Here is a 16924-nt window from a genome sequence, read left to right on the forward strand (position 1 = left end):
CTAGTTGTAGCTCTTATCTTTTGATTCTAAAGGATTGTATTGAGGAAAACAATTTCCCTCTCTTTGAATTTTGATCTGTAGGAGCACATAGTGGGTTTTTGATTCATAGTTATATATGGCAAGAATTTAATCAGCTAAATTGTGAGAAATGTTGCAGTAGTCTCCTTTTTTTTTTTTTTTAAGCCTTTCAATTAAGTGAAGAATTTAATTCAAATGGTTAAGTTACCCAAATAGATGCATTTCATTTCTTGGTTACACTCACAATGACATTTCATTTGCTTACAAAATTTAAATGCATTAATAAACAGCAGTTAAATTCATCTCTTTTATTATGGAAAGGTGCAATGAACACATATTCATAACCAAAAGAATTACAGTCTGGAAACAGTAATTTACTTCAGTAATTTACTTACTGTTACATCCTTCTACATTATATTAGGCTGAATTAAAGTATGAAAATATAAATGGATATGGAATATTTTTCCTATTTTTTTTCATACAAGAAAAGTGTGTAGGGCATGTTCTAAGTTTCAGCTGAAACAAGTAGAATTTTTTTAAATCCAAAACTTTATTAATAAAGTAGCCTGATTTTTATCTTTGTTGAACAGGGAATATTATTAAAATGAAACATTAATACAGTAACAAAATATTTGTAAATTCTGATAACACCTCTACATATGATTTAAAGAATGGATACCGACTCTCTGATCCCCTGTAATTTTTCCTTTACTTCTAAAGCATTGTTTTGTCACCTCTTTTCTATGTTTCCCTGTTTGCACATATTCCCTTAATTTCATGCTAGTTTCCCTCTTAAATTTCTTTTCATCTTTCACTCACTGTAATGCCTGTGAAAATTATTTTCCAAACACTTTGAAAAAATTGCATGTGTTTAATATTTTTATTTATTTTAAACTTAAGAACTCCATTTACATTACTTTTTCTGGACACTGTTTTACTCAGCACTTATATGCAAATAGAATTATTATGATCTCTTTTTATCTTTGCTCTAGTATTAACAACAGAGAATAGAAAGAAACTGTAAGTTCCATGAAGCTCCTTGTGATTTTAAGTAATAAAACCTCCTGATTATGTTTATAGATAGCAGTGGAATTTCTCAGCTAGAACTATCTATGCTGTAGTTTGAAACACCTTGCAATATTAATTGTGGACCTTCCCAGTTTTATTTAGCACTTGCTCGAAAATATAATCCTCTTGTTTTTGTCTGAGCATGTGTTTGATGCTTTGTGGTTAGTTGTTCTGTTGTGGTTTTCTAAGCCATAAGTTGCACTGACAGGAGGCAAAGAGAGAAGCCAGGAACGAGCTGTTGATTTTATCAGAATTTTGCTGAGAAGTGTACAAAGGAAGCAACTGGAGGACTGTGTGCCTGCATGGAACTGTGATGATGCTATGGCAGAAATCATATTATACTGTGTTTTTTGGCACTGCTTTTACTAAACTACCTTTCTTGTCTGCTAACACAAGACACAAATAATTACAGAATGGTTTGGGTTGGAAGGAACCTTTGAAGATCACGTGGTACATCCATTTGCCATAGGCAGGAACATTTTTTAATCAATCATGTTGCTCAAGCCCCATTCAGCCTGACTTTGGACAGTTCCAGGGATGGGACATCCACAACTTGAAACACAATATTCTTTCTTTAAATTCAGAAAATCATATTGATAAATAAGATGACATGAAACACAAGGACAAGATTGCACGCTTCTTCTTAACAGAAAACTTAGCATGATTGAAAAACACTAGTTAAAATTGTCTTAACAGTTAGCTTACTGCTGTGTTCAGATTTTTAAAAATTGCTTTGAATTGCATTACTTACATAGCCCAGATTTGTTGGATCAACTTAATACCATAATAACCTTGTGCCTTTTGGCTTTTATATCCCTCTGGATTGGGAAAAGAGATCTCACAATCCTGAAATTACAATCATTTTTACTCCTTTCTGTTGTAATTCAAAGTGACCTGTGCATCTTTGAAATAGCAAATACCCATTTATTTTAGAGTGCAATAAAAGGATAGCTGTGATCATGGGGAATAGAAGGTTTTCCACTTCTGCCTAGATTGTGTGTATCCAGCTGTTCCAGGACAAAATAATGTCACCTGAATTATTTGGGTACTTGTTCTATATCACTGAATTAGATGTAGTTATCAAGCATTTGTTCTTTTATCTGTGCCTGATTTGGCTTTTTGTGCAATGTCTGCTTTAAATGCATATAGAAAAGATAGTTTATCAAGCTGAGTTTTTGTTGTCATTGCTGTCTTTTAATTTCATGTACAAAATATATATTTTAATATCCTGAATGTTGCTTAAACACCATAGACACCATAGTTTGCCTAAACATCTTTTCAAACCATTAATATTACCACGTAGTTTTGCACAACAGCATTACTTATTCTGTGAATTATAAATCAGTTAAATTCCCAGGTTAAAATAAACGAGATGCATTCTCATGAGTGTAAAATAAGTGGCAAGAATATTGAACTAATCCTGAAAACAAACATGAACCCAGAAAATTTAGTGTTGAAGTTAAATTCAAAACTAATCTAAATCTGTTAAAAAGGAAATACTCCTGTACTTGCACTATACTGGCCACATATCAAGATTAAATAAAAAGGGAATTAAAGAATTGTAATAGTTTTTCAGTGTCTATTTAAAATACGTGGTGACTAAATGCTAAAAATTACTTCATTAAATTTATGTATACAGTCCAATATATGATGGGAAATGAAAGTTAGTTTATAATGCCTAATGAAGCATTGCCACAAGTGTTTATGTTTCTAGGATTTTTTTGGTGATTAAATGAATTGCCAAAATATTTGATTATAAGGTTTTCTTCTTGAAATAATAACGGTGTTTCTTGAAAATAATTAAATTATTTCTTTTTCCCCCTGGTAGTTATGTTTATCCTCTTTTTCTTGTTATTGAAATATTTTTTTCTATATTTATCTGATAGCTATAACATAATATTTTACTACTGTAATTTACACCATTGTCTATGTTGGTTATATTTGTTAAAAAATACCAGAGGAAAACAAATCTTTTTTTCATTAATCTATGTGAAAGTTTATGTATCTACACAGATACATAGATATGTATTCATGTGCATGTAAATAATATATAAATAAATATATTTATTATAATAAATATAAATTTTTAGAATTCTTATACTTTCATTTAATTTGCACATCTTTATGAATTTCAGTGTTGGAGAAATTGAAACAAATAAAACAAAATTCAAGGAAGATCTTATAAAGCAATATGATTATTAAATGAGTAATTTATATGATTTTAACTCTCAGGTTTTTTTTACATACTTTTATTAAAGTATTGCAATTTAGAAATATTCTTGTAGCCTCCAATCACTTTCATGATCATGTACTTCAAACTGGATTTTAGATATTAATAAACATTATTAATGTTAAGCTTGGTTACATTAACATTACCATTATCACCATTACTAAAATATTTATGTGTTCTATTAAAACGTGCCTTAATTTTTTTTTTTTTAATTGCAGCTGAATGTGGAGCCTCCACGACAAATAATGAAGGAATCTTACTGTCCCCCAATTATCCTCTTAACTATGAAAACAACCATGAATGTATTTATAGCATTCAGGTACAAGCAGGAAAAGGAATCAATATTTCTGCCAGAACATTTCACTTAGCCCAAGGAGATGTTCTTAAGGTAGGTAATCATGTAACTTATTTGTTATTTCTGAACTTCTAGTACCTCCCATCACTGAGGTTTATCTTTAATAGTATAGTATCACGTAAGTGGATATAAAGCATCTTATACAAAACATCTAAACTGGTTCCATTTTTAAGAAGCTAAAAATTAGGTACCCTCAGGTGTCCCTATTGTCTGTTCCTTAACACATGTTTTTCTGACCAGAGATAATTAAAAATGAGATTGAAATAATAAAACAAATGTTGTCTTAATGGTAATTTGTATTGTAATTTTATTGTTAAATGTTCATCAATTACATCTAACAGAATAAAAAATAATAACACCCATAAGTTTAATTTAACACAATCTAAATACTGCCTTTTTTACATAAGTTTTATACTAAATTATTTTAGTCTGGTGTGCGTGGTAAAAAGAAACAACAAAAGGGAAAAAAGGATACTACCACCTACCAGAATTTTATACTGTGATTTCCCCCATCTTTGATTTGTTCATAGATATTATTATTTAACTCTAAAAATTATAGTTCCAGATACATGTAGTACTTAGCCATCTACACAGTTAAAACTGATGTTGATCAGGGTGTCTTTTCTCATATACTATCTGCAATAGCACACCAATGCAATAAGATATCTGTGATTAAATAATTGTCCAATTGTTCAGAATATGTAATTTAATCAAATTTGCCTTTGTGAAATCAAAGGAACAAGAGGTACCATGCCAATCATGTTTGATTTTAAAAAGTTTTTCTGCCATATTCTTATTACTTATGTAATAAGTACTCTGTACTTATTAAATGAGAAGGATTATGAAAATATGTATTCTTAAGAAACAGCTCTGATTCATACTGGGGTTTATCTCATCTAAGTGCAACCATCTGTGCATTAGGGTGGGATTTCTGTCCTTAGTTGTCAGATACAAGCATTTCCAAAATGGTCTAATTATACCTAAAGTACAAGGAGACCTAAACCAATAATGTAAAATGAAATTGGCATCAAAAAGAGAAAGGAAATAAAAAAATACTATGCTCTTCTTAAAAAACAGAAGCAAAGAAAAATGAACCAAAAGGTAGTAGATACCCAGAATGCACAGGTGTGTTTATTTTATATTAGAATTGTTGCTTGTTTGAGAACCAAGTGGATGCCCTTTAAGTGTTGCATTAATTGATTTTGAAAGAATTAATTTGAAAGGCATTTAGTATTTATTAAAATATAAGTAGTATGGGAAAAAACCTCAAACCAACCAAGGAACCAACCAAACCAGTTATTCAAGTAACTGGTACCCAATAAAAGCATATGGATGGATTTTTCTCAAGATTTTTTAGATTGAAACCATTCAACTCTATTATCTTAATTTAAAATCCCACCACTGTGGGAATGGAGATGCAGTTATGTACAATTAGGTAAATGTAAATTAATATAAAAATAAAACAATTCAACTTTTTTCTTCTTTTTCTGATCTAATAATTTATGACTTTTTAGGGCCACTTGAACCATATGCACTTCAGATATTTAAGTTTAACTAGACAATCTTAACTCAGAGACTTAGAGAAAATAATTCTGCTTTAATACTGCTACTCAATTAATGTGAAATTAAAAGCAATGCAAAATTAATTACAAATAGACAAAGGCCATCACTCAGCTGTAAATGTCAGTGGCAGAAATATTTGTTGTATATTGCAGGTGTATTTTTTAAATGAAACTAATATCGTGTAATTGGAGTGTTTGTTTTTCAAGTCAGCAGCCTTGAATTATAATGAGCTGAAGTTCCTCCCTATTAAAAAAATCCAAACCAAACTCTAAGAGGTATTCTTGATTATGACTATCAATTTTTTTAGTCTATCTGACATCACAGCAAGACAGAGGCTCTCAGCCTTCACAATTGTGGGAAGAAATATCTGCAGAACTCATTGTGTCTTTTCTTGCCTCCTTTCTTAGATGAAATTAGCACAAACTGTCTTTATTCTATCCACTCTTTTTTCATGTGCTCATTTGATAAAGAAAAATTCTTCAGAAAACACATTACCAGTCACAAATTCCAAATCTTTTCTCCCAGAATCAGCAGCTGTCTGTTGATCCCTTCCTATGATCCTATTCTACTCTGAAAAAGGAAATATTGGTCTGTTTTGCTGATTGTGGAGAATAACTGTTTGGCTACAAGAATAGAACATTAGGGTTAAATCTTAGTTTTAAATGAATCATTGTGTTCAAAACAGCCAAGTGACATATAGTGAATACAGATTTCCCTGTCAGCTGTGAAAGAGGGAGGCTATAGTAGTCACCATTTTAAAATCAAGATACTTAAAACACCAGCTTCTAGAGGTCTTCTTTTCCCCAAGCAAAAACAAAGAAACAAATATTTCATGGTTAAAACTCAGGTTTTTAGTGACAACCTTTGCTTGGATAATCTATCTTTTTCATCAGAAATTAGAGATGAAAATGCTGGCAAGGAAGTTAGTAATGTACTTTGTGTTACTTTTTCTTGCAGCTAGGATTTTTAGATCACTAGAGATATGCAGCTAAAATTCCATTCAAATTCTGAATAGACTGAGTATTCTAATAAAATTTTGACAAGTTTTTTAATGAAGACATGAGGTGTGCTGCTTGCCATGTAAGTTAACTGCCCATGGATGATGTTTATATCTGAAAAGCACTGTGAAACAATGCAACAGCTTAGCTGGGAATGCAGCTTTAGAGTGAAGCAGCATATTTAACTCAAGTAAAACACCACCCTTACTATTACTTCAGGGGCAGAGAAGGAAGAATTCCTTTTTATCAGTTCTGAACTGGTATAAAACAGAGGTTTCAGGGCATATAATTTGTTTTTCATTTGCTTCATTTAGTATGTAATTCTCTTGTTCTCCTTTCAGTGTAGCTGCTCTGGCTACCTACATTAATGGTAATGTAGGTATTAATGGTAATAGTTCTTTTTGGGTTTTATTAGAAACTGTAAGAAATATATAAATAGCTCTACTTTGTGTGTGTGTGTGTAGGGATCTAACCTGCTCTTAAAAGATCCATATATTGTTCTATAATTTATGAAAATTATATGAAGACATAGGAACAATTCAGTGTCTGTACAATTACTACATGTCAATCGATTTAATATTAATCTCAGAAACTCTGTAACACTTGCTTTATTTGAAATTGTACTGATAATTGAGTTTGTGCACTATATTTCCATAATTCAATATTTTTAAACTACCTATGTGAGAGGCAAAGATAAATAATATGTTTTTTTCCAAAGTATGAAAATATTTCTACGTTTTTTTCCCTGCTTTTATCTCCATCCACCAATTTTGTTCATAAACTCTCTAGTCTCTGCTAGCTGTAAGCAAGTCCTTGAGATATACACAGAAAGAACAGAGTTATCATTGTTCTGCTTCCCTGAATAGTCCATTGATAGTAATGAATGTTTTATTTCTGTTGAAGTCTGTTGAGTGTAGAAAATATTCTTTTATATCAAGACTATTTTAACATATGTTTTAATTTACAGGGAGAAAGGACCTTTATTATAATTGAAACTTGTACATGGCTAATAGAATTGTTTTCTTTATTTTCAGTAGATTTCAGCATAAATAAAAATATACCTTTGCATGGAACCAATTAATGCATTTTTTGGTAATGTTTAAATTAAAAACAAAACAAAAAAAAAAAAAAAAACCAACAAACCACGTCCAAAAATTCTGCAGACAGATTTCATTTAATAAACCTAAAACAAAAGAGAGAGGAATACTGACTATGAAAAGGATATTTTTTCTCTTTTGTAGCAGACTACGTGTTTGGCTTTACGTAGCAGAGAAAAGATACCAAGTGGTAGGTGGTATTGCATGTCTATGGAAAAAATTGATTTAAGGATTATTTTTAATTTTATTATAAAGCAGTCTTTTTTTTCCTTTTATGAAAGCACTCACTTCAGCAACAGGCAGGTAACAGCGTGTCAGCAAACAGAACTGGCTGTGCTTGGCTCAGCACTGTTTGTGCTCCTGCCAAATAAAGAGGATTCAGTTTTACTGCATTTGTTCATTGTCTCCACTGTGGGCCCGATTTTAAGTGTTTGCACATGATTCAGTTTTTGAGGGGTTTGGGCAAAGGCTTTGTAGGGATGTGATATTCAGACCTTTTTGCTAATTTGTTGCTTAAAAATCTTCATTTTTATAATAATAATAATACTTTTAACAATATCATCCTGAATATAACTGAGAAAAAGGTAATAAATGTTGGGGGCAAACCCCCCACCCCTTCACCCCCCCAACATATGGACCCTTTTCTGTCTTTATATTAGTGTTTCTTTTCGCATGTGATATACATTTGACAGGGCGTTGACAGCCTCAGTTCTGAGCTGCTGATTTTATGTTATTTCTTCTCTTTATAAAGGAACAGATCTTCATATCCATATGCCTTTTATGTTTCAATGGAAAACCTCAAAAATAGCTTGATTAAAATGCACAAATTTTATAAATTCACTTATGATACTCCCTTGCTAAAATTTTATATTGTTAAATAATTTGGCAGAAAAGGGGCATTGATTTCCATTTAAAATTTATTGATAGTAGAGCCACTTAAGAGATTGGCAAGTTTTACTTGCCCTCTAATTGTAAATGCAAACAACACTTCCTTCAAAAATTAAATATAACATCTATTAGTTCAAATATTTAGGTAGAGTGTTCACTATTAGCATCCTTCTCTTTAACATTTTAGCATATTATTGTGGTATGAAGGACATTAATACAATTTTATGTGCCTTTTTTTTCTTTATGAATTAATAATTTAAAAGACTGGTCTGTTAAATACCTAATAATGATGGACCTCTGTTTTCTAAATAGTTTGTTACTTGCATATCAAGCATTATCCAATCATGGATCAATTATCTTTGAATTAATGTTACAGAATTACTTTAAGAAAGATATATCCAACTGAATAATATTTTTATAATGATTATTCTTGGACTTTAGCAACCAAGTGACTTAAATCTAGATGTGCTGGCAAGGCCTATAAGAAAGTATATTAATATATTAAAAATAAGCTAAGTGAGCTGCCTTAATTCACATATAATATTGTCTTCTGAAAGAATTATGAATTACTAACTGATTTAAAGTATTTAGCTCCCACCTAATTTAACAAGGTTAAAAAGAAAACGTTGGTTCTGAAAATCTCAGAAGGGTCTGCTACCACTTTATTAGCAAGGTAAATGGCATATTTTAAATTATTCTATAAATTTCCAATTTTTTCCTCATTAACTCAAATGAAGCAGAGAAATTAAAATGTGACCTAAATTGAGAGTTACTACAAAACATGCATTCGTTTATTGTCCTAAGGGAGACCTCAGTGTCTTAGGAAGAGGGATACTTTGAATGTCTGAAAGACAGTAACCAAAAGAAAAAAATAATTTAATTTAGTGTTCAGATGAATCACAATCCTTCCTCAACCAAATGAAGTTCTCCTACTCAAATGAATCAGTTTCAGAAGTGTTAGATACTTTAAATTCTGTTCCTTCATAGAAATTATATGGGTTTAAAAATAGTATACAATGTGACAACTGATTAGCCCATGAAATAGAATGAATATAAACTAATGAGAGATGTCAGTGGACTAATGTGAAAGATTTAATACGGTAGGACATCTAACAAAATTGGCCATAAAGTGTGTTGGGAGAAGTTCTAACATAAAGAAAATTGGTATAGTGACACGGCATATTTGAAGTTTTGGTGAAATGTTGAAAATAGCTGGTATAACTTCTTACCACCTTCCTTTGGTTACGGATTAGTGATACACAGATAGCAGGAAATGGTTTACTCTTATATAGCTTTTAAAAATAAAAAAAAAATCCTGAATCTATTTTATTATTAATTATAAGTAGATTCAAGCTGGGTTTTGCTTAACCCTGTCATTATGTAAATATCTCTGCTGGATAGCAGTAATTGCTAAAAGGATATTTTCCTTTCAGTCTCTAAAACAAAACTCAGTCAATTTCAGAATTAATTTTCTGTGTTGGGTGTTTTGTTTTGTTTTGTTTGGTTTTTTTGGTTTTGTTTTTCTTGTTTTGGGGTTTTGGGGTTTTTTTCTTTTTATGGCTTGGTTACTGATCTCACTATAGTTTAAATGAGTTTCTAGATAAGATTTATTATTTTAATCTATTTTAATATTGCTTTATATATATTGAAATTATATTTTGGTTGATATGCATTAATTGCACTTTTTTATTGTTCTCTGATTTCTTACATTTAGTCCATATAAGGACATAAGCTTTTAAATTTAAGTTTGCTTGGAATTTATTTTCTTGGGTCACTAAAACCAAGGAATTATGTGAAGTCATGTTCTGCATCTTAAACTCCTGTACTATTATTTACTCATTACAGATAGCTAGAAGCACTTATTTGTTTTATTTTAGCATATCATTAAATTTAAAGTCTTTGTTATTCCTAGAGACGTGAGGATTTCTGGAAAATAGGAATTAGGTGTGTAACTCACCTTACAGATAGGGAACAGGCATCATAATACTTCACATTTACTTTGTTGCCTTATCTCTATTGCTGGTGTATTTGCTATGATTTAATTCTGATGAAGACTCCTGTCTAAAAATGCAAACTTTGTAATTAATAGAATTAAAATAGAATTTGGAACTGCAGACAATTCAGTATCTTTCAATAAGGCTGTACAATTTCCCTTATTGCAATTTGAAAATAATTCACAGGTCAATTTACTGATTTGCAAGTGAAATTTTTCATAAACCACATCAAAGTTTTATTTATTATAGAAGTCCCTAAATAAATCCTACAGGAAATAAGGTTTGGGTGAGCAATTATAATTGATAATTATAAGAATTAAATTATTAAATTAAATGATAGGAAGTTTTGTTAGGAATTACAGGAATGCAAAACCCTGTGGTGTTTTAAAACAACCAGATTTGTAAGGAAATTTCCTAAGAATTATTAAAAGATTGTTCTATATATTTTGTATTCTGATAAATGGAAAAGAACAACACTTGAAGAAAAATAAATAATAAAAATGCAGTACTATGATTTACATATAGATTACAATACTCTTTCAGTGCAGAAGCAGTGGTTAAATTTATTTCCTAGTCTTCTTTTAGTTCACAGTTATATTTTAACCTGTCTTCACAGGATAAAAAGCCACCTCAGGTTTATTTAAGAGGCTGAAGTTGGGGAAGTGTTAGATTTTCTGTTGTGCCACCTCGGATTAGAGGCAGATACACGTTATAGGTGTTTGCTGATAGGTTGTGATCAGCATTACAATACTGACAGTGAGAGAGAAAACACAGAGATCTAAACAATCTGAGCTGATATGGCTCCTCTGCCCCCTTCTATTGTTATGTATAAAAAGAATAGACATATTTTAAACTGCATTTGAAAATTCACCGCACCTAAATCAGCTTAAGTCAAGAGAGGCAAATAGGATATCTAACTGGTACTTCAGGATGACTGGCAATGGATCTCCCTTGAGAGAGTTGTTCTTCCTCTTAATGCAGATGTACGGAATTGTTTTGTAAATAAAATATATCTCCTTTTCTTTCTTTGTAACTCTAAAACACATTTTTTACAGATCTATGATGGCAAAGACAACACTGCTCACCTGCTGGGAGCATATACTGGGGCATCATTAAGAGGTCTGACACTAAGTAGCACTTCAAATCATTTATGGTTGGAATTTAACTCGGACATGGAGGGCACTGATGAAGGTTTTCAGCTTGTGTATACCAGTAAGTATTTGAGAAAACAGTAGGAATAGATTTATACTTTTAAAGGAATGAAAATTCTTCACTCATAAAATGAAAATGCAGTTAAATGACAATTATGGAAGAAATTAACAGCAAATTACTCATCAAAATAATACACTTTCATTGTTGTACCCCAAAAAACTCAAAACACATAGCATACTGAAACCTGGATTTGACATTTAATCTGGTACATAAATCACTGTCGTTTTTCTAGAGGGGTATTTTTCAGTTTTGGAGAGCATAAGAAAAAACAGGGTAAGTTTAAGTAATTGCTTTAGCGCATAAAAATACTGAAGTATGTAAGTAGTTTATAAATGTAAATGTAGTTTGTAAATGTAAAAAATGTAATCAAAAAGCATTGCTTCATGAAGAGAAGTCATAAGTAAGGAAATTCTCCTTTTTAAGACTCATCTCTGATATTTACTTTGCTTTTGTTTCTGAGCTTGGATTATTGTTTAGAATAATCTAATTTGGAACCAAAATGATAAAGAAAAGTTCCTAACAAAAACCTATATATGGACTTAAACTATGAAGATGGGGAGAGGAAAAAATATTTCTGCTCTCCGGCTTAGAGTGTATATGGAAGAAGCTACATACATCAGTTACCAAGTGTCATTTTCTGAAAATTGCAGCACATGACTGTTGACATGTAGTGTATATGAATTTTTAGTATATAATTTTTTTGCAATCACTGAATTACTATGTAGAACTATTTTTTATCAAGCAGTACAGTGTTATAAGGTAATGCTACAGTGCAGCTATCAACATATTTTCTTTGTCCTTGTACTCAAATAATTCATTTTTCACCTGTTCAAAACTGTTCATTTAAAAGCTCAACATAATGTTTTTAAAACTAATTCTAATAAAAAATAGCATAATTCTTGCAGTATGAAAGGAAAATACTTCAAGATAATAAAAGAATATGTAATTATTTTTCAGATGAAAATTGCATATTTTGTAAGAGCATGTGATAGAATAGGACTGTACCCCGTGATTAAAGATAGGATGTTCAGTGTTGTGTTACTATGTAAGTGTCAAGGAATTTAATTCTTTATATTTTTATAGGTAGAACCAAGCCCAGCACTTGAACTTTATCAATAACATTTTCTGTCTTTTGAGACATTCTTATTAGAGTACACTTTCCTAGCCTGAAGAATTCTTAGCCTGAACAGTGATAAATCTTCTTTTGTTGATATTGGTAGAATTTGAAGTAAAAAAATAAAATCCAGAAGAAGGTAACAGAGATGATCAGAGGCCTGGAGCACCTCTCCTAGGAATAAAGGTTGAGAGATTTGGGGATCTTCAGCCTAGAAAAACTAAGGCTCTTCGGAAACCTTTTAGGATCTTCCAGTGCCTAAAGAGAGCCTACAGGAAAGATGGAGAGGGACTCTTTACAAGGATATGTGATAACAGGATGAGGGGTACTGGCCTTAAGCAGAAAGAAAGCACATTTAGATTGGATACAAGGAAGAGCTCAGTCTGAGCTCTGTCTGGGTGGATCCATAAACCAGGAGAGATGGTGCAGACCTCCCAGGCAGAGCTGCAGCCTTTTCTCAGAGTGCCCATCATTCTGCCTTGATGGTCCAGGGCTTGTTTGCTGAGTTATGAGGAGTTCAAATCTCTCTACTGAGCCCGTGGAATCTTCACCCTTCAAAGAGGTGTTCTCCCTGTGTGCTGTCCCACACAAACTGCTCCATCATGCCCTGGCTGAGGCACCACGCCCTCTGCCAGCTCTGGTCACACACAGTTAGGGAGCAAAGGTGCTGCTAATTCCCATGGTGAGGTAATGGAGTTACATGTTCACCCTCAAAAGGGTGATCAGTTAAAAGTTGGCTTTGGTTCTGTGTTGGTAAGGAGGCTATCCAGAAATGAGGACATATCAGAGATCAAGGCAGATTTGAACTTCTTTTCACAGTATGGTCAGAAATTTTCTTAGAAGACAGGTAATTCTAATTGGTCAGTAAGTGTCCAGACCAGCATTATCAAAAATGGTTCTTCATCTGGGACTCAATGTCTTTCAGAGCTTCTGCAGCACGTGATGTACAAACAAACAACTGTTTAGGAGTAAGAAGGGTTCAGCTCAGATGTTGTGGAGGCTGAGACATGTTCAGTCATGAGACATGAAACGAGCTGAAGGAAGAACCAGAAAGATACATTTAATTGATATAATTCTTTTTTTTTTTGTCTTTTTTTTTTTTTCTGAGCAGCCTTATCCAATATTTACAATGCATTTACAAGTATTTTGCCTGCAAAATACAATAAAGAACATTTTTTTCAGTAAGTAATAGTAATGCAGTGTCTGAGGAGAGATTGTGAAGGGCTACTAACTGTTGATCAGATGGACAAATACTGTGTGAATGATTTCTTGAACAAAACAGACATAAAAGCCCCTTCATTTCCTCCTATATTAGCTATGTATAGGAATAGCACTCTGATACAAAGGCTCTTCTTTATTTTTGTCTATACATATTCTAAGCCACATGATATTGGTAAAATCATTTAATTTGAAACAAAGAGAGATTTCAAGTTACTTCTCAGTTAATAATAGAAAACTTGATTTGCAATAGAAAATTTTTCTGCCAAATTGTAGTTTGTTTCCCCATGACTACCTGTTTCCATGTAATGCATTGTTATTTTGTTTTCTTCTTCTTCATGTCTCCGAAATCTCAAAAATGTCCAAGTTGTTTGGTTTGAGTTCTCTCTATTATCATTATTATTGATTCCTGCATGCAGTTCTTAAATTTATGAACCACTGAGCAAAAAATTAGGGTAGGGATTGATGAAAACAGAAGTTTTTCTTTGGTGCCACAGGTGCTATTGTGCTGCTGTTGTTACAATGCAAAATAATGAGAAATCTGCTGTTGTTTTGTTTATGAGCCTTTAAATGTCTATTCACAAGTAAGACCCTTTAGCTTCCAGTTTATAATTTTTTATACAATTTAAAAACTTATTTATATTAATGTTTTTTTCTGTTTTTAATTGAACACTTAGGTAAATTGAATTTATGACACAGCTTGGCCATGCTCTAGGAAAGGTGTATAGGCAGTTATCCTACTTAGACTGCTTAGTAGTAAGATGAAATTCTAAAGATGTTATTATTTGTAGTTTGAAAATGATTTATTTCCACTGAAAAACAGAAAATCTGAATTTCATTAATGTATTTATCTGTTTGATTCTGTAAATACAACATTTTATTCCTCACACAGGTTTTGAGTTGTCACATTGTGAGGACCCTGGTGTGCCACAGTTTGGATATAAAATCAGTGACCAAGGTCATTTTGCTGGAAGTACAATAATTTATGGATGCAATCCAGGTTATACACTCCATGGAAGTAGCCTTCTAAAGTGTATGACTGGGGAAAGAAGGGCCTGGGACTATCCTCTACCATCATGCATTGGTATTGCAGTCTAATTTCTTTTATTTCTTTACTTATTTTTTTGAATGCAAGAAAGAAAAAATATTGAAAGATTATTATATCAATGTAAAACCTGATGTGTATGATCTGATATGTATAGAGATCTATTTACACAGGCTTTTATAGGTCTCTCTGCATGTATCACATCTAAGTCTAAGTGGTATTGCCTTTTAAGGTTAAAAAAAGTTAGCAATTCTTCAACATTTGTGCACATTGAAAGTCCTAATACATGCAAATCTAGTTACTGTCCACAAATAATCAACATAAAAAGTTTAATAGGAAAGAGATTGTAAAACTAGTATTTTTTTACTTATATATAAATATCAATAAGCTAGAAAAATCTCCTGTATTTATGTGAAATACATAAAACAAAACAAGATATGAAGAGATATAAAGTAATTTTGTATTTTTTTAATTTCTGTTTCTTTACAATATTACTATAACTTCCTAAGTTTTGCAGCTACCTACAGGCTCAATTATTCACATAGAAGAGGTATGAGAAGACTTAAATATTATTGTAGCTTTCTTTTCCATCTTCATTTAGAGGAAATTGGAACTGAGTAAGTAGGTAAAGCAAGGGGTGAAATGCTTATATGTGAGTCCTTATATGATATTTTTAATATTATGGCATACAGTCAGTTTAATTGTGTAACCTGTTCATTAAAAGAGTAGATATATAAATTGATTGCTTGGATGATTAGCTGTAAGATCATTCCATAATGTTGTTTTTCATTAGCTGAATGTGGAGGACGGTTTAAAGGAGAGTCATCAGGAAGAATCTTGTCTCCTGGCTATCCTTTTCCCTATGACAACAATCTGCATTGCATGTGGGTGATTGAAGTAGACCCAGGAAATATTGTCAGGTAATGAAAATAAATCTTAAAATTTTAACAATTTTTTTTTACTGTAATAAACAAATCTTAGACCTATTATAACTAAATCACTCTCTAGAGAGGAAGGGAAAAAAAAAAGGTATTTTGGGCTTAAAAATTAATATGCAGATTACAGGTTTTGGCTTTTTAAGTTTGGGTTGAAACTGTTGATTTTTTAATAAGCATTATCCAAAGAAGATGGAGCTTTAAAATTAGTTATAATTTTGTGAAATGCTGGAGGCAGCAGAACTCTTTAGTGAAAGACTACATTGAAAAACTGCAAAACAACAAAAGAATACAACCTGCATTTTCACAGTCCTTTTTAGTTAATTTGTTTTGATGGGAATGTGATTTATAATATTGTCTTAGAAAAATTGAAGCTCTCTTCTGAAAAGATTGTGTAGATATTTATAGATTATTTGAATGGCTAAAGTAACATATGACTTTATGGTGGACAAATTAAAATATTCTAAGGTTTTTTTCCTTTCAAATTAATTTTTGCATTGGGTTCTCATGCATTCAAAGATAAATGTGTGAAACATTATTTAAAAAATTATCTTTGAAGTTAATTTTTATTTGCTTTTTCTGTTGTTTGTTTAGTTTTGTTGTTAAAGTTATGTTGTTGAGTAATATTAAAGCTGACAATAAAATCATGATGTTCTTTCAGCCTTCAGTTTCTTGCTTTTGATACTGAGGCATCCCATGACATTCTTCGAGTTTGGGATGGTCCACCTGAGAATGAGATGTTGCTCAAAGAAATTAGTGGCTCACTTATTCCTGAAGGCATTCACAGTACACTCAACATAGTAACTATCCAGTTTGACACAGATTTTTATATCAGTAAATCTGGATTCGCCATACAGTTTTCAAGTAAGTTGATTAATTTATTTTTTTAATTTATTTTATAAGATAATTCACTCACAGATAATTGTTGTGCTAGAAACACTTGAAATCAGTGACATTTCTGATGTTTTAAGGGAAAGAATTGGCACAGACTTAAAGATTTGTTATAAAGCAGCATTTTTATATTACATAAAAAATAAACAAAACCAATAAAATATTATATTGTTTGCTAGTTTTGGTTTTCAAGGGAAGCTGAGGTAGTGCAAGAATGCTTATTACTGTGGTTAGTGTTTTTCACAAAGGAGGTGATGTAGGCATGTTAAAATCTCCATCCTTTTCTAATCAGTAAGAG

At 31.5% G+C, this 16924-nt stretch overlaps 1 protein-coding gene across 2 annotated transcripts in view; it reads left to right on the forward strand.

Moving 5' to 3' along the window:
* CSMD3 (CUB and Sushi multiple domains 3) overlaps positions 1–16924 on the forward strand; it is a 581291-nt gene that overhangs the window by 360909 nt on the left and 203458 nt on the right. For both annotated transcript variants that reach the window (XM_077782368.1, XM_021546425.3), the window contains exons 23-27: positions 3535–3704; positions 11267–11423; positions 14648–14839; positions 15594–15720; positions 16397–16599. In XM_077782368.1, the coding sequence (XP_077638494.1) occupies positions 3535–3704; positions 11267–11423; positions 14648–14839; positions 15594–15720; positions 16397–16599 (849 nt within the window). The remainder of the gene's footprint in view (positions 1–3534; positions 3705–11266; positions 11424–14647; positions 14840–15593; positions 15721–16396; positions 16600–16924) is intronic.

This window comes from Lonchura striata, chromosome 1 (assembly GCF_046129695.1).
Source record: "Lonchura striata isolate bLonStr1 chromosome 1, bLonStr1.mat, whole genome shotgun sequence".
NCBI lineage: Eukaryota > Metazoa > Chordata > Aves > Passeriformes > Estrildidae > Lonchura > Lonchura striata.